Source organism: Natrix helvetica (genome assembly GCF_964273705.1).
Source record: "Natrix helvetica genome assembly, chromosome: Z".
NCBI lineage: Eukaryota > Metazoa > Chordata > Lepidosauria > Squamata > Natricidae > Natrix > Natrix helvetica.
The window spans coordinates 121,222,049-121,239,923 of record NC_138554.1 but is presented as its reverse complement, the minus strand read 5'-3'; the positions used below and the strand labels follow the sequence as shown (position 1 = coordinate 121,239,923).

The window sequence follows — 17,875 nt, the reverse complement described above, 5'->3', positions numbered from 1 at the left end:
CTCAAGAACAATGGAGACCTAACTACTGGGTTTAAATGTTTTACCAAGTTGGAACTGGGAAAGCTTTTGATGGCTAGGTCTTATTTCAATATATTTTTTGGCAAGGGCTTGAATGGAATGTGGCAATGATGTTATGTACATGAGGACATGTCATCCAATTTGTCTATAAATCTTTCTTAGTTGTTTTTTATAAAAGAGTTAACAATTTTTTAGAGCTTCTACTACAATGTAATCTCAAAATGATGTGAAATCTGCTAATGTTTTTCAGTTGGTGTTAGAAGGGTGTTAAAAGAGGATTTGGTGGCCGTTTATGGCTCAGAAATTTCAGACCTGTCCATCCCTGGCCATGGTGAATTGTATTTTTTCCTTGGAAAGGTGGGGAAGGGGTGTCCAGATATAAAAGAAATTCTACTGTAATTAAAACAAGCCTCCCCTTGATTAAGATCTTACAGATTAGGAGAAAGTTAAAACTATACTTATCCACCCACTCATTTTAATATTGATCCTTATCCATTTACCATGTGTTTCTTTTCAGGATTGTTTTATTACATTTCTGTAAGTTGCCCTATGCTATTAAAGACATGGAAGCCTATGCACATTAGATCATGGGTGTCAAACTCGCCACATCACGTTACCGTCATGTGACATTTCACAATTTTTTTTCCATTTGCAGACCTGGGGTGGAGGTGGCCTGTGCATGATGCATCTGAATTAATATTGATCCTTATCCATTTACTATGTGTTTCTTTTCAGGATTGTTTTATTACATTTCTGTAAGTTGCCCTGTGCTATTAAAGACATGGAATCCTATGCACATTAGTTCACAGGTGTCAAACTCGCCATGTCACGTTGCCATTATGTGACATTTCACAATGTTTTTTTTCCATTCGCAGACCTGGGGTGGGCATGGCCTATGCATGATGCATCTGAATTGCGGGCCGCCAATTTGACTGAGTTAGATGGATTGCAATATGCTTGGTTTAAGAGTGAAGCTGGAGACCCCCCATTCACAAAACCTATTATTCTGCCAATCTCTGCTTTCTTCACCTGTGCACCTCTCTCTTCATCGAGTTCTACAGTCATCAATGCAGAAGTCCCCTTCTCACTGACAGTAGAATGTCTCCCTTGCCAAAAGAAGTATACACATTTCTCTTTGCCAACGACTCTCGTCTGTAAGTCCCCCTTTTGTCTGCTTCCAACTGCAAGATCAAAACAAAGAGGTCGTAACTTGGAAGGCATATACCCAGCTTAGAATTCACAACCAAAGTTGCACTAACAAACATTATATATAAGCAATTCAATATGCTGTTCAAAAGTACTGGGAGATAATCTTCTGGAGATTTGATTAGCATTTCTTGCAACAAACTCAATATGTTTCTGGTATTATACATGCCCATCATGTCTTATTAAAAATGTGCACGTTTTTATGTATAGATTTGTATTAATTGGTACATACATATCAGACACACACATATGATATCACATAGAGAAATGTACACTCATCACTTGTTTTCTGCCTCAGAAGCAAAGCACTTCCTACAAATTAACATGGTAAACTCTATAATCAACTTCCGATGGCCTTGAATAGCCATCGGAATAAATAACATAGCCATTTGAATAAATAACATTTATTGTGAGATACAGGGAGTACTTTCACCTTGTTTAAGCATATCATTTATAGAAGCTTAAGTCATAATAGAATATATTTTACTGACCTGAAGTGCTCACTAGATATTTCCACTTGACAACATATGTGTCGCCTTCATGAAATTGTCCAATACTTTGTTTAGGAAGCCTGCTATAATCAAATTCCAGGATGTGCCAGACGTCCACAGAGATGGTGATAATTTCAAATTGTCTCCCATCATCTCCTTCAATGAATCCATAACCACGTCCAATATTTAGTCCATCCAAGACAGTGCCAACGGTTGCCTGGGGAACGGGGACCATGAGCAGGACATCATATGGCTTTGTGTCAGATCTGGTTTCTTCCTGCAACAAAACACAACACAATTTGGTATTAGGCAGCAAGTCCATTGTTCATATCACAATATAAAGCCAAAAGTCTTATTACAGTGCTAACGCATAAACAGCTTTTATCAACAATTCACTCATGCTGCTCTCCAAAAATTGTATTTCCAAAGAACTGAAAGTAATTCAACTACCCTCTGAATTTACCTGAGATACTAGGACTTGGGTTTCTGATGATAAACAGTCTCATGCATTAAGATGTCATTTAATTTTATAAGATATCACCACCACCACCACCACCAACAAAAGATTAAATAAATCTATTATATACTTACTGTACTCTAGTGACTACTGTGCAGATTTTAGAAAAAGTTTCCTAATTATATTTTCATTGAGTCAATCACTAATTTGGGCTGTTTATAAATCTACTTAAAACAACTTCTTTTGCCTAGCTGGTTTTTTTTAAAGCAAGATACCTTTCATGCCAAAAAATCTACTATACATTTATCAAGTGATTCCTAATAAAATGATTATAAACAAGTAATAAGATTATAAACAAGTAAGCCACCTTTTGAGGGAATTCATTGGAGTACTTCTCAGTAAGTTTTTTCAATTCAGTCCAGTCAAGAAATTTTTCTTTAAATACTATCGTCTCATTGTGTTCTGTGAGTCTGCCAAAAATGGCCCAATCTGGTCGCCCTTGTCCTTTTCTGAATGACAAAAAGAGAGAGAAACACATTGACTGTTCCAACATCATTTAACATTTCATGCTAAAAAAGAAAAGCAAGCCAACCAAAACTATCTAAATAAACAATATGTCAGGGTTCCGAATAGCATCTGAAATAAAATCAGAGTCCGAGGCAAAAAGCTTCCTCAAAGTTCCAATTTATTAAAAGAGCCATATTGGCACATCTGGGAAAACCCAAGTCTGAAAGCTTCCATGTTTTTCCATCAAGTTGAAAGTTCAAGATCCTGCCCCAACACCCACATGGTCCAATCTTCCACTGCCATGAAGACAGAGTTCACCCATCCAGTTTAGGCCAGGTGCAGAGACAAAGGATGATCTTGACTTTCTAAGAGTCAATGTTATTATGGCTACATATCACCCAACTTCACATAATCCCCCCTCCCAGTTTCCCACAGTAGAAAGTGTGGCAGGCCTGAAGCCCAAAAAGAAAAGATGGCTTGTAAGCATGACACAATATTGGCAAAATATGTAGCTCATAATTTGGTAGTTATTGAGTCTTGACTTTTGAAAATTGCAGGTCAATATCCCCCCCCCCCCCAAACACCCTCCCCCCAAACTCATGAAGATATTGAGAAGCCAACAGAGGCCTTTGGAGACTTTGTCCCCATAAATCACAGGTTGCAGATTCCGACTTTGACCTAGATATCTGAGAACCTTAATCTCAGAAAAGTTTGGGCAGTGACGCCAGAGAAAATTGAAGGGCTGAAGGTAGAGGGGCACAGTACTGCAAGAAAAATCTTGTAAAAAATAATATGTCCTTAATCCTGGGAGCTGACTGAATTATACGTATGTTAGCTGAATTATATTCATATTAGCTATGCTGGGATTAGAGTTGCATTGTGAAGCTTCTTTGTATAATTCTCCCTATTGGCAGATAAGCAAATACTGGAAATTATTTTTTTGCTAATTATGCTTTAGTGACAAGCTATCTTCAATCTACGGTACCCTTGAAATGCTCTGCGCCTTGGAATCAACTTCCTCTCACTCTCAATTTGATCTGGCCCTATCTATCTTTTCTTGTGTATTCTAAACAGAAACTCTGATGACCTAGTTTGGCTATGTTTTGCACTTATCCATATTACTTTTGCACCATATCCGAATTACTTTTTCCATTCAACATGTACATGATTACCTGTTGATTGCCTGGAATTTACAATTAAAGACAATTGTATTGGTTTTAATTAGGCTGTGTTCCTGCCTACAATAGGACAGCTTTGATATATATCCAATGGTGGGCTGCTGCATGGTCACATGTGTTCGGGCGACCCTTAGCTTTGATTGGTGGCTGGGCCTGCCTACCCGCCCTTGTGCTAAGATATCCATTTATAAATAACTCTCTGGCTCATTCCCTCTGCCCTCGGTACCCAACTGAGTTTCGCGCCGTCCCTGCTTTACTCACTGGAGCTGCCTGAGTTGATTACCTGCTTCTTTGAAGCTTTGTTTCACTCCCAAAGGGGTGCGTGCAAGCGAACCTGCTGTGCATGCACGCTCACTAACAGTGAACTGCTTGTGAACATAAGTGCAATCCATTCCTGTATATATCATATGTGTGTGTGTGTGGGGGGGGGAAACCTAGGGACACAACTTTCTAATAATTTGAAAAATAATATTGAAATTATTATCTTAACAGGTTTCCTTTCTTAAATAAGATTAGCAACACCATCACTGTGATTAGGTTTGATACCTTGGAATAAGAGGATTGCATTCACCAGGATCCAGGGGATTGATGTCACAATTGGCGTAGTCGAAAGTCCCATTCCACAGGTGTTTGGCCAACTGGAAGGCAACTTTTCTTTGAGCTAGCGTGACCTCTTTCCCATGCCAAACATACACTTCACTTCCAAAGTCAAACACCAAGACCTAAAAAAAAGAAAAGGGAGAGAGAGAGAGAGAGAGAGAGAGAGAGAGAGAGAGAGAGAGAGAGAGAGAGAGAGAGAGAGAGAGAGAGAGAACAAGGAAATAAGAAATATTTTTTGAATGGACAAGGGGAAATATAGAAACAACATTCAATTTTTATCCAAGCAGTAACAGTTGTTAACATTCACTAAAATGCCAAATGAATAAAGAACAAAGGCAAGCTCCAGAATTGATTGATAGTCTTCATCTGAGGATTTTATGAACTTTTGATGCATATTTTCATACATGCTTATTTGTCTTATTCCAGGTGCCACAAAACATTGTTTATATTGGAATGAACTAAAAATGTCCATATTGACCACTTCCCCTCTCCTTATTTTATTTAGTCAGACTGAGGAGGCATAAAGATGATAATTCTGTTTTTAGGCTAATTGAGAATTTAGCACAGCATCAAATCATTAAAGATCCACTGTACTTTGATGAAACAAACCAGTTTTGAATACTGTGATTTGAATTCATTTTCAACAAACTATATTTAAGATTACTTAATGTAAATTTGAATACTGGAAACATGATGATTAGTGGTTGATCTAAAATTGAAGTGAGAGCTTTGAAATTCTTCCTTAAACTCATATGAAAAGATAAGGAAGAGGAGAAATTGTGTAAATTTAAAACTGTCTAAAGCTTGTTTTCATAATACAAAGCTGTGTTTAATGATACATCTGATGGAGGCCAATCTATAGGAAGCAGGCTGTTCCTTGAATTGGTTATCCTTGGTATCTTTACCACGTCTGCTCTGCATTTTTAAGAAGCATCTTTGTTTTATATTACAGACATTTAATTCATTTGTTTCTGCTGCAAAACAAAATAAATTCTAGATTATTTACAATGGAAATGCAAATGAAGCAGAACCATATGATGCTCTGTGACTTGCATGGCTTAGCTGATATATTAATTTACTTCATCCCTCTCTGCTGTAGCATCTTGGTAAAATATATGATGTGCTACATTTTTCTATTTCCTCTGTGCCTCTACTTCACTAGCTGTTAATGTAATTGTGTATTGTGTAAGTTTTCTCTACAATTCATTCAACTGCATAAATATGCATAGTTTGGATATGATTGTTGAACAGTCTCCTTACACAAATGCTTCTTGGCTGCCTTCTCTATAAGTCAGAAGATTCACAGTCATATAATTTCAATTAAAATAATCACAAGATTAGTTTTTCTGTTTAAGAAATGTGAAGTTTCCAATTTTAATTATACAAATTTAATTATTCCACTTTAATAGTGCTTATTGACCTAGCTTCCTTTCTGACTTTCTTTAGGAACCCAAATATTACAATCTACTTTCATGTAAGGTTGCTTGGTTTTCTTATTTATTTACTGGAAGCTTTTAGGTTTATACACATTATGTTTGACAGTAAAAAAAAGACAACCAATTCTGAGCCCAAAGAGTAAACAAACATTTAGAGAGAAAAGTGAGAAAAGAAGATACAGGTAGCCCTCAGCCTACAACCACAACTGAGTACAACATTTCTGTTAATAAGCGAGACAGTTGTGAGTGAGTTTTGCTCCATTTCATGATCTTTCTTGACACAGTTATTAAGTGAGATACTGCAATTGCTTGCCAAAAGGCTCCAAAAGAGAATTATACAACCCTGGGACATTGCAATGGTCATAAATATGAACCAGTTGCCTAGCATCCGAATTTGATCACGTGACCATGGGAATGTTACAATGTCATGTGAGAAAAGGTCATAAATCATTTTTTCAGTGCCATTGTAACTTTGAATAACCCAAACAAAAAGTTGCATGTCAAGGACTACCTTCATATACATATTCATCAGCACTTAAGTTGGCTCTTTTAAGACTGAAAATGCCTATTACTATACCTCTTTCGAATTTAACAATGTACACTTTGGCATCTTTCCCCAGTGGTCGTCATCAGGAATAAGTTTATCATCTACCAGCCGGTAAATGCAATTTGTTTCTATTATTGCAGCTTCATACATCTCATCTTCCTCTGGTCTTCCAACCGCTTGAAAGAGGCAGGCAAAATGAACATTTTACCAAAGCAGCCCAAGGATGGCAATTAAAAAAAAAGCAATTTAAGAATATTCTTACAGGAGGAAAATGCATGGAGATGGCAAAAACAAACCCACTCTTACCCTGATAGCTTGTTTGTCCACCAAGGAGTTTCCAGAATTCTTTGGCTGCATGAGTATGAGTATTGATGCCTTCTTCTATGGTCTGTATATAGGGAGCTCTGCAGCCAAGTTCTCGCTTTGTCTGAATTAAAGCTGCGAGCTCCGAAGCCTAAGAAATTGAACATGATTAGCTGAATAGACTGCCTAAGCTTTGGGGACAATTGGACTATTCAGAAAAGAATGAATGTGTACTTGTTGCTACTTTCATGGGACATACAAAACTGAAAGATGAAAACTGTGTCAAATACAGATAGGTTCCCTTGTTTCCATTTTAATGAGAACACAGTCCATTGAACTGCAAAAGTCAGAAAGGACTTCCTGTCATTCAAGACTTATTTTTTCTTCTTGAATGTGGACCTCTTTTCCCTAATGATTTTTAGCGAGAAAAAAAATTGAGAAGGGGTGGTGGGCTGTAAGTATTTTCCCATCGACATTCAAACCGTGTTTACAGACATTAAGAATCTTGTGTATGATTATTTTTGCAAATGCCCATGAACCTAACAAAAAAGAAAAGAAAACCAAGGGTTGTGCCTATCTCAGACTTTCCGAGCACTAACCTTAGCTTTTTCTATGACGTTTGCAAACTCTCCTACCCACAGGAAGCAAAACTGTGGCGTGAGTAGCAAGAAACAGTCACCGCTATTAAGTGATGAGGCCCTTGGTTCAACTAATCTAGTTTGGACATGTCTTCTTCCTAAAAAGAAAAAAATTCCAATAACATCCTATAAATAAGGGACTAGAGGCAACTTCTGGATATGTTTATTTTAGAAAGAAGACCATATCAGACAAATACATTTTCTAAATGACATTTAATGTGTCATAACAGCAGAAACTGAACATATGCCTGGAATAAAGTGGCTTGAAGCAACCATTTACTTAAGACAAAATTATCAAGTATTTTAATATATAAATTAAATTAAATTCTTCTCATCTTTCTATTATCTATCTCCTTTTCTACTTACGACTATAACTTTATTGCTTGTATCTTTACGATTTGTATTGTTTTATTTAGTTTCCTAGTATGATTTATGTTGATTGCTTATTTAGTATCTATGACTATCACTAAGTGTTGTATCTTATGATTTATGATGAATGTATTTTTATGATGACTATAATAGCTTTTATGTACAATGAGAGGTTATGCACCAAAGACAAATCCCTTGGCCTATAAGGAATTCTGTCCTATCCTGTTCTATCTTATAAAATAGAGTGGGCAATCCTTGGTGGTCTGTAATCTCTAAAGTACCTCCCCAAGATAGATCTAAAACCTGGGAATAAATTGCTCATTTTCAGCAATGAAGGTTTTTTTATTTTTATTTATTGGATTTGTCAACCGCTCCCTCTCCCCTTTTAAATATTTAAATGAAGAACTCAAATAATTGCATTACATTGATCTAGACAATTTTTCTATTCCAAACCTTTCAAAATTGGTAAGAATGGAAGTTTTGCCTCTTCTACTTCTGCATTATAACCATGTCACTATCACAACTTTCAGCAACCCTTAGGATCATCTTAGGATATCAATCTTAAACGTAAAGATTATTTTAATGCATAAAAGCCTGCTGGGTGATTTTGGGCTAATCACTAGGAGACTGTGAATTCTAGTCCCATTTTAGACATGAAAGCCAACTGGAGTGGGCTGGTCATGCTCTCTTAGCCCAAGTCAACTAACAAGGTCATTGGGAAAATGGGAGAGGAAAGAGTATTAATTAGGTATTGTGTGCCTTGTGTTATTCATAAAAATATAAGGTAAAAGTAATAAACAACTACTTTTAAATTCAAGTCCTTTTACTAATATTGCCAGATTTTAATGTGATTTTTTAAAAAACGATATATGCCAGAGAACATGATTACTAGACAACAAGTACATTTATCAATGTATTAAACATGGTTACCAGCATCTTTCTTTCCCTTTCCCCATCTTCTCCATAGTTGAAAAAAAATAATTGAAACTCATTGCCAATATTTAACATTTTGGATCAATTAAAAATGTACTTATTCCACCTACCTTTGATCTGTAAGAGCATCAGCTTCTTGTATGGAACAGCACTGTTGTTTGAATTCTGCTCCGTCAAATTGACACTACGCAGACTAATATTGCTGAAGTTCTCTTTACTCGCTAAGCCAGCAAGTGCTACCTCTGAGAAATTTGAGTTTGCAGACACTTAAGACAGACAAAGTAGAAAAAAATGACAGAAAGAAGGGGAGGGGGAGAAAATACAGAAAAAATAAATAAAAGAGCAGAGACATACACACATAAAAAAAACAAAAAAAGGATATTATGTTTTGTTTCCAATATTTATTTAGCTTTTTTTCATGCATGGCTCATATCCAGCCTTTAGTTTTGTTGATGCTGCTGAAAGAAATAATTAAAAAAACAGGTTGAGCTCAAATTACTCTCTCGTCTGAAGACCCTCACATTTCCAGGAGGAACAATCTCTATGTTTGTGTGCTTCAATTCTGACTTTGTGTACCAGGCATAGACACCTATTTTATTTATGGTTTTGTTTAAGATAATTTTCCATTAATATTCTAAATGGAAATCTCTGATTTAATCCCTGCCTTCTAAGAAATTAAGTTTTTATATTGGGAAACTGGATTAAAGGAGCTATAATATCTGCATCAACACTGGCATAAAAAAATAACAGTGATGGAAATACAACTTCCATAACTTGCTGTCAAGCAAATAAACCATAGTTTACCATTATCAGTGGTGGGTTGCAGGCGGTATGTGCGTACCAGAGCCAGCCCTGACCACCGGATACAGTTCCAGTACGGTGCTCCGGAGGGCCCACCTGCCCGCCCGAGCTCCTTACCAGAGTTTAAAGGCTTTTGCGCTTCTGCGCAGGCGCATGGCACGATGCTCTGTACCGGTTGGAACGGCATTTGCAACCCACCATTATGATTGAGAAGCATCTTGATATACACTCCATGGCAAAATAGAGACAATAGTGCTGTTTTCCTCAAACTGAATTTTGACCATCCTGCAGAAGAGTCATCCGATAAAAGTACACAGAAAGCCGTTTGGAACCTTAAACTTACTTTTTTCAACTTTCATCCGCTTCGACTCCATGAAGGCCACATTTAATCTCTGCTCTGTGTATTCATGAAGAATGTCGTCTCTTGCTGCTAGCATTTTTAAAGGGTTCTTGGAGGCCTGGACTCTGCGTGTAGGCCTCACAGCCCGTTTGTGCTCTGTTACTGAAGAAATCAACCTGAAAAGCAAAAGATCTTCCTACTTAACCTACCATTTTTCACCAGCTTTTCTTAAAGGCACGGAATACAACTAACCTCTACATCTGAATGTCTTAACCAACATCCAGAAAAGCAAAGGCAGCCATGAAGGCTTGTTAGACAAAACTAGATGGAGCATAAACTAGGCTTAATCATCCTCTTGTGCCTAAAGCTGTTGTTTTATTGTGCCTCAACAATAAAACACATCAGAACTGCTGTGACACCATATAAATCATTCTGAAGGGCTACAGAGCAACACCTTAACAAAGTGATTGTGACCCACACAATAATGCTTTAAAGTTAGCCTTGTGAGTAGTGGAAGGGTGAATGATGACATAGTTCTGCTGTGAAAAAGGAACATGTAAATACTTATGGAAGGAGAGTTGGATGCTTTGACTATTTCTTGCATATGCTTTTCAACCCTGTGATTTGCTCAATATTCTTGTGATTTGATATGACAACCTCAATAGAAAGACAGAATTAATATGGGAAGTATTATATTTGGGCTGAAAATTCCCTAAATGCTAATTTAGTAAATTGTTACAACCACTATTTGTCTCTATCTCATTTTCTTCAAATTATGGAGTTTTTATTTTCCAATGTTTTTTCTTTAGCATTTCCTTTGTGAAAATTTGATTCTTCTGTTACCTCCTGGATCAGACGAGGAATAAGATGCAGGAAGACAAAAGAAGAAAAACTGGAAATATTCCAACCATAAACACGCAGAAAAGAAGTTAATAGAAGTGATAATCCAAATTTGCAGCATGATATATCAGAAATGACTTATTCTTGGTCCTTACACTTCCACTAATTCTTAAAAGAATGAAAGGGGAACTACTCACTTTGGTGAATTGGGATTAAATATGGCATCAAAGTCTTCATCCAACTCCACAGGCAAAGAGGGAGGTGGAAAACTCATGCATCGGTAAAATTTGGAAAATGTTTCTTCGTCATCCAATTTCATGACTTCTTTCACAGACTTCCCTGTGACTGTCAAGACTGTTTCCTGCATTCCAGCAACTACAGAATACATTAAGATTATATAGTAATATTGTATATTATAGCAGTCTTTGACTTTAAAATTTCTATCACAAAAACATTCATTTTAGTGCTGGCCTGTCGATTTGGTACATAAAAGCATACCACATTCTTCTCCTGATTGATAATAAACAACACTGCTGATTTAAATAACTCAAATAGTTGTAAAGTAGAAATTGACAAATTTAGAAAGTGTACAAAAGGTTGTCAACAGTCAGTGGTTTTCATATGGTATGATACTTTTAACCGGAAAGAATGCACAATGTAACTTCTTTGATGTCCTGCTTGTAGACTGTCTACAAGTATCTTGTTGGCAATACTGGAGAACCAGCAGTATAGCTAGATAGGCTGGTCTTATACTTTAATCTGAAAGGTGTACTAGTTATCTGGCCATGAATTTCCTATTGTTTATATGCTAGACAAAGGTTTATAAGCAAACTAGAAGATTTTTTAAAAATTTGGTTGCAGAAACAAAGGGAATTTTCTCTGGTGAATATTAATTAATTTTTAATTAATTTATTAAACTTCTAGACCGCTCCCTCTCCCCAAAGGGACTCGGGGCGGTGTACAGGTACAAATTTAAAAACCATACACTCAATAATATACATAACTAAAATTGAATTAAATATCCCCTGTACAAATTTATAAGAATTAAAAACTTAAACCTTAAAACCAAACCATAAAATTTAAAAATACAAACTGAGGTGGGAAAGCTGGAATTAGGCCAGGCCGGCTAGATGAAACAGGTGGGTTTTAAGTTTCCGGCGGAAGGAGCGGAGGTCCGTAGTCGTTCTAATGTCAGGGGGAAGGTCATTCCAGAGGGTCGGGCCCATCACAGAGAAGGCCCTTCCCCTGGGCGTCGCCCGCTGGCACAGCCTAGTGGACGGCACCCGGAGGTATAAAGGTGATGACCATTTTTAGCTGTCACAGCCTCAATGATCAATGATTAGGGGCTATGGGAATGGTTACCTGGGATACTTGGAAATACCAAGTTGGAAAGGGTGAGCAACAAGATGATCAAAATGTACATTCTCTCACTCGAGCTCTTCAGATAATAGTTTAACAAAAAAATCAGTTGCTTTAAGTAAATGTGAAAAACACTCCCTTCTCTCTTATCTATTAAAAACTTTAATACCAAGTCTAAAAGAAGAGGGCAAAAACATGGTAGCAAAAATCTATTTTAATTACTCATACCATTTAGTATGAAGTAACTAAACAAACGACTATGGTGTATGTCAATCAGAAACTCAAAGATTAAAGTTCAAAATAATCTATGTCTTAGCCATGCTTGTTCCCTAACTGTCATGAGAAATATATTTTGTGTTCTCTGGAACATCATTATTTTTCAGTTTTTTTTAAAAAAAAGCCATTATAACATTTTCTAATCTAGTTATACAATAATACAATACAATAGTAGAGTTGGAAGGGATCTTGGAGGTCTTCTAGTCCAACCCCCTGCCTAGGCAGGAAACCCTATACCCTTTCAGACAAATAGCTATCCAACATCTTCTTAAAGACTTCCAGTGTTGGGGCATTCACAACTTCTGGAGGCAAGCTGTTCCACTGATTAATTGTTCTCACTGTCAGGAAATTTCTCCTCAGTTCTAAGTTGCTTCTCTCCTTGATTAGTTTCCACCCATTGCTTCTTGTTCTACCCTCAGGTGCCTTGGAGAATAGTTTGACTCCCTCTTCTTTGTGGCAACCCCTGAGATATTGGAATACTGCTATCATGTCTCCTCTAGTCCTTTTTTCTCTTAAGCTAAACATACCCAGTTCCTGCAACCATTCTTCATATGTTTTAGTCTCCAGTCCCCTAATCATCTTTGTTGCTCTTCTCTGCACTCTTTCTAGAGTCTCCACATCTTTTTTACATCGTGGCGACCAGAACTGAATGCAGTATTCCAAGTGTGGCCTTACCAAGGCATTATAAAGTGGTATTAACACTTCACGTGATCTTGATTCTATCCCTCTGTTGATGCAACCTAGGACTGTGTTGGCTTTTTTGGCAGCTGCTGCACACGGCTGGCTCATATTTAAATGGTTGTCCACTAGGACTCCAAGATCCCTTTCACAGTTACTACTACTGAGCAAGGTACCATCTATACTGTACCTGTGCATTCCATTTTTATTGCCTAAATCTTTTCACCATTGAATTTCATTTTATTAGATAGTACCCAATATTCAAGTTTGTCAAGATCCTTCTGTATCTTAAGCCTATCTTCTGGCGTGTTGGCTATTCCTGCCAGTTTGGTGTCATCTGCAAATTTGATGAGTTCCCCATTTATTCCCTCATCCAAATCATAGTTATGGTTAGCAGGAAGACATACTGTAGCAATTTTTTAAAATAAAGAATACTTATACTATTAATATTTTTGTACAAAAATATATATATAAACATTTGAAGCATTGTTTTTCAAACTTGGAAACTGTGAGGGCTTCAATTCCCAATATTCCCCAGTTAGCAAACTTGCTGGAGAATTATGGGAGTAGAAGTTAATATGTCTTAAAGTTTCTACGTGTGAAAAACGTATGAAAATATTTAGATCATTGAATAGTTTGAACATTGAACATTATCAAGCATGAACTAAATGTATATGTTACATCCTACAAGGTGCTATCCATCTGCTTAAGAAAATAACTTTTGCTTATGAGTCCTTACTTATAATTCTTAATATAGGCCATAGACCATTATTGGAATAATGTGTACAGTTCTTTACACAGGAGAGCAAATTAAAACACAGGCTGCCTTTTTAAGACTTTACAGACCTTTGTTGTTGAGTCTTCCTAAGAAAGTTTCCAGTTTATCCAACTTCATGTCTGATTCTAACTGCATATCTGGCCTCGCTTCAATTTCTAAAGAAAATAAAAGTAAAAACAATCAACTTTTTAAAAAGAATAATTCAAACTGTTCTTACATATTTTAACAACTTACCTTCCAGAGGTTTTGAAATAGGTGAGGTTGATTTTAGTTTGCTGCAGAAAGGAGATGTCACTGGACAGACAGCAGTTGGTGATGCTAACCCTGCGGAATAATAAAATACTTAATTTCATATCAAAGAATGGATGTTTCCAATTTTCTGCAAAATTTAGTTTTCAGGCATGCCCGAAACTTTTCAGGCAATCAAAAAGGCATGGCATAGGTATATTCCTTGAAGGACATTAAGAGGCTCTATTTCTGAATGAATTATGCATTTACCAAATGCTTAAATCAACTAAATAAGTAAAATGTCAGATTCCATGGATAATAGGCAATATGGGTAGCTTTTAGGGGATCAAACAGAATTTTTGAAGATACAAATAACCCAATTCCTTGTTTTAATATGGTAATTAAAAAGATGAGCAATTGCTGGAGCAATTGTGCTGGAGCAAATCTCCAGAAACATATTTAGGGCAAAGCATATGTTATGTTTTCAACACAGTCTTGCCTAGCCTGTCTAATAAATACGTTTCCAATATTTCTGCAGTGCTTAAGCCCATCATATTGCAAGAAATCACTGAAATGTGTTAACAAAAGAACATATAGCTCACTGAGTTCTAGTTTTTGTTAGACATTTGCTATTTCTATGGTTTGCCAACATTTTCCCACATTATAATTTAGAAGATCTAATAGTGATTGACACCTCTGACAGAATAACTTTCTTTTTTCTCAATGAGTTTTAAGGACTTCTTTAAAATTTCATTCTAAATTCTCTAGAGTGCTCAAGAAATAAATCCATGGGCATATGTGTCTGGAGGCTCAGTTCTATTCTACTATTTGCAGATTGTTAACTCCTTCTGTGCAAATGTGGCTATTGGATAGAATAAAAAGTTAGACTATACAAGTGAAATTTCCCCCTTAATGTTAAATGTTGTTAAACTATAATTCCAGGCAGCCTTGCATACAAATGATTGTTGGTAAGGAACATTAATGTTCTAACTAAGCAACATCTAAACTAGATAAAAAGCTGGTCATGTGTTTCTATTTTTTAAATTGGGCTTTCAAAGTCAGCTGTGCTCTGAAGAAACCAAGAAAATTTCTTTATTCCTAATAGAAAAGCCCCTCAGTTAAGCTGCTGGAAGAAAATATAAATGCATCCTAAAAATAGTATGATATTCCATTTAAGTGGTTTCATGAGATGTGATCAGCTTGTTCACTCAGTTATGGTGTATTTTGTTTCTTATTTCAATGGAAACCTATTATGTACATTAAGATATAAAAACATTGCAGCCTTTAGAACAGAAGTAGTTTGCGGTTTCTGCTGGTGGTGATATTCTGCCCAATTGAATTTTAAATATCACTGAAATGACTACTTAAATAATATGCAGATCAAAATAAAAAATAATGAAAGCAACATAAATCCTTTGCAAAATCTTTTTTGGTTGCTTCAGGTTTCTAACTTTTTAAAAATCCAGATGCAAAGGATAAATTTACTGATTTGTTGTTTTTAATTGTTTTAACTGTTTTACAATTGTAAGCTGCCCAGAATCACTTGAATGAGAAGGGCAGCTATAGAAATTGAACAAATAAATACAATTAAATAAATTTGCTGACCTTTTTTAACCATTCTGCCAGCCACTGTAAATTGGGTAGAATCGTTCGATGCTCCCTTGCCCTTAGCTTTCCAAGCTTCTTCTCGAACAATTATTAATTGCTTTCTTTCTTCAATAGTCATTTGATTTTCACCGGTATCCACATTCCTCTGTTTTTTTTCAAAGAATAAATGCGGTCATCAATATTTTATATATCTCTTGATAGAATTACATGATTAGATTGAACTTTAAAGATTTCAAAGTACTCTGTACTTATTTTCTTTTATAATACAATTGAATAGAACAAAAGTCCCTTTTTTGGCCTTCAAGGTACAATGAATGCATCTATAAAACTGTTGCAAAATTGTATCACAGCCTTGATCTGCTTCATATATGATGATCTTATCCAAGGTTTCAGTCATGGATATTTTCCCCCCTCACCTGCCATTTAATCTAACTGGAAATGCCAGATATGGAATTTGTAATGTTCTAAATAGTCTGTCCTATGGGATACCACATAATTGTTTATTTTCTCAAAATTATATCAAATCTTGTTCCCAAGCATAGTGTACAACAATCAATAACCTGGTTATTTATTTAATTTAAATGTCAATAACCTTTGTATGTTTAGTAGTTGTTTGATTACTATGTATAGTGCCTTTCTCTATAAAGAAAAAATGACAGTTGGCAGTTTGGGTGCATACAAATTATGCCTTTTTCAGATAAAAGCAGTCCATTTATCAAGTGGTAATATTTCTATTTTAATCAACAATTTTTCAGCAGTATTCATCTACACTGCCAACAACTGTATTATCTTTCTTTTAGCAGCAATGTAACAAGAAATAATTTTCTCAAAAATATAAACTGGTGATTTTTTTCCTTAATTTGCATGTATATGGACTAGTTACCACTTGGAAATGAATGAGCCTGTATTTCGCTTATTGTAGAACAACCTCAAGATTTAGAGAGAACCATATAGATTAAATACTAAGAACTTTTTTAGCTATTCCTCCAACTTATTTCAGTCATTGCTTTCTGTCACAACCATGTGATTTGCTACATATTTTATTAAAAATGAAGGCAGAATAAAATAAAATATTTGTTATATTTAACTGTCCTTTGCCAAAGTGGATTTTTAATAGAATAAAATCAGTACTGTGAGCACCTGGGAATTTTTTCTATAGAATTCTTTATAGATTAGAATACATTATTTTATTGGCCAAGTATGATTGGACACACAAGGAGTTTGTCTTTGGTGCATAAGCTCTCAGTGTACATAAGGAGAATAAAACACATTCATCAAGAATCATAAGGTACAACACTTAATGATAGTCATAGGGTACAAATAAGCAATCAGGAAACAATATCAATATAAATTGTAAGGCTACAAGCAAGAAGGACATGTTAAAAAATAATGTTATACATTTTTGTATTAGCTACGTGCAAATATTTACTAGTCCAAAAAATAATAATGCAACAAAAAAACAGTGAAATCCAGAAAAAGACAAGGATTGCCACAGAAGTTTATGCTTTTATAAAAACAAGACAAATATACACCAAATTCATATATTTTGTTATAAACAATATAATCCCACTAAAAGATAAGAGCCTGACAAAACATTCTGTATTTGTAGAATCATAAAGCACTTCCACATACCCTGGATTCACTTCCACTATACAATAAAAAAGAGCCATGTACTATATTATGCAACTAGTAGTACAAATGATTCTTGCACAAATGAACAAAATCATACAACCCAAAACCTCCTCCCAGAAGGATGCAGGACTTCTATTGACAAAAAGTCTCACTTGAGCTTTAATGGCTATATAAGAAGCTATATGTCAGAAATTGAAGGACATCAGGACAAAGAATCAAATAGGACTATAGCAACAAAGTTAATTAATTAATTAATTAATTAAATTTGATGCTGCCCAACTGCAAACAACTCTTATATGTTTGGAGCTATGATGGTGTAGTGGTTAGAATGCAGTATTGCAGGCTAACTCTGTCCATTGCCAGGGATTCGATTCTGACCGGTTCAAGGTTGACTCAACCTTCTACGCTTTCAAGGTTGGTAAAATGAGGACCCGGGTTGTTGGGGGCAATATGTTGACTCTGTAAACAGCTAAGAATGCTGTAAAGCACTGTGAAGCAGTATATAAGTCTAAGTGCTACTGCTATTTGGCATTAAAAAACAATTTAAATACTAGGCATGCATTTTATAGTAAGGATCATTAACTTACAATCACATGTTCTGGACAGATACCTTTATCCTGTCATCTGAATAAGTTAAGGTACAACTGAATAA

The 17,875-nt window shown here is 35.7% G+C and overlaps 1 protein-coding gene across 9 annotated transcripts in view; it reads right to left on the bottom strand.

The window, feature by feature from the left end:
• Window positions 1-17,875, bottom strand: part of SVIL (supervillin) — a 174,945-nt gene that overhangs the window by 14,108 nt on the left and 142,962 nt on the right. For all 9 annotated transcript variants that reach the window (XM_081932203.1, XM_081932197.1, XM_081932199.1 and 6 more), the window contains 13 exons: window positions 15,589-15,736; window positions 13,990-14,079; window positions 13,824-13,910; window positions 10,862-11,039; window positions 9,828-10,000; window positions 8,794-8,949; window positions 7,343-7,479; window positions 6,747-6,894; window positions 6,471-6,616; window positions 4,404-4,579; window positions 2,540-2,681; window positions 1,716-1,992; window positions 1,048-1,199 (listed from right to left, as the gene is read on the bottom strand). In XM_081932203.1, coding sequence (XP_081788329.1) covers window positions 1,048-1,199; window positions 1,716-1,992; window positions 2,540-2,681; window positions 4,404-4,579; window positions 6,471-6,616; window positions 6,747-6,894; window positions 7,343-7,479; window positions 8,794-8,949; window positions 9,828-10,000; window positions 10,862-11,039; window positions 13,824-13,910; window positions 13,990-14,079; window positions 15,589-15,736 — 2,010 coding nt within the window. The remainder of the gene's footprint in view (window positions 1-1,047; window positions 1,200-1,715; window positions 1,993-2,539; window positions 2,682-4,403; window positions 4,580-6,470; window positions 6,617-6,746; window positions 6,895-7,342; window positions 7,480-8,793; window positions 8,950-9,827; window positions 10,001-10,861; window positions 11,040-13,823; window positions 13,911-13,989; window positions 14,080-15,588; window positions 15,737-17,875) is intronic.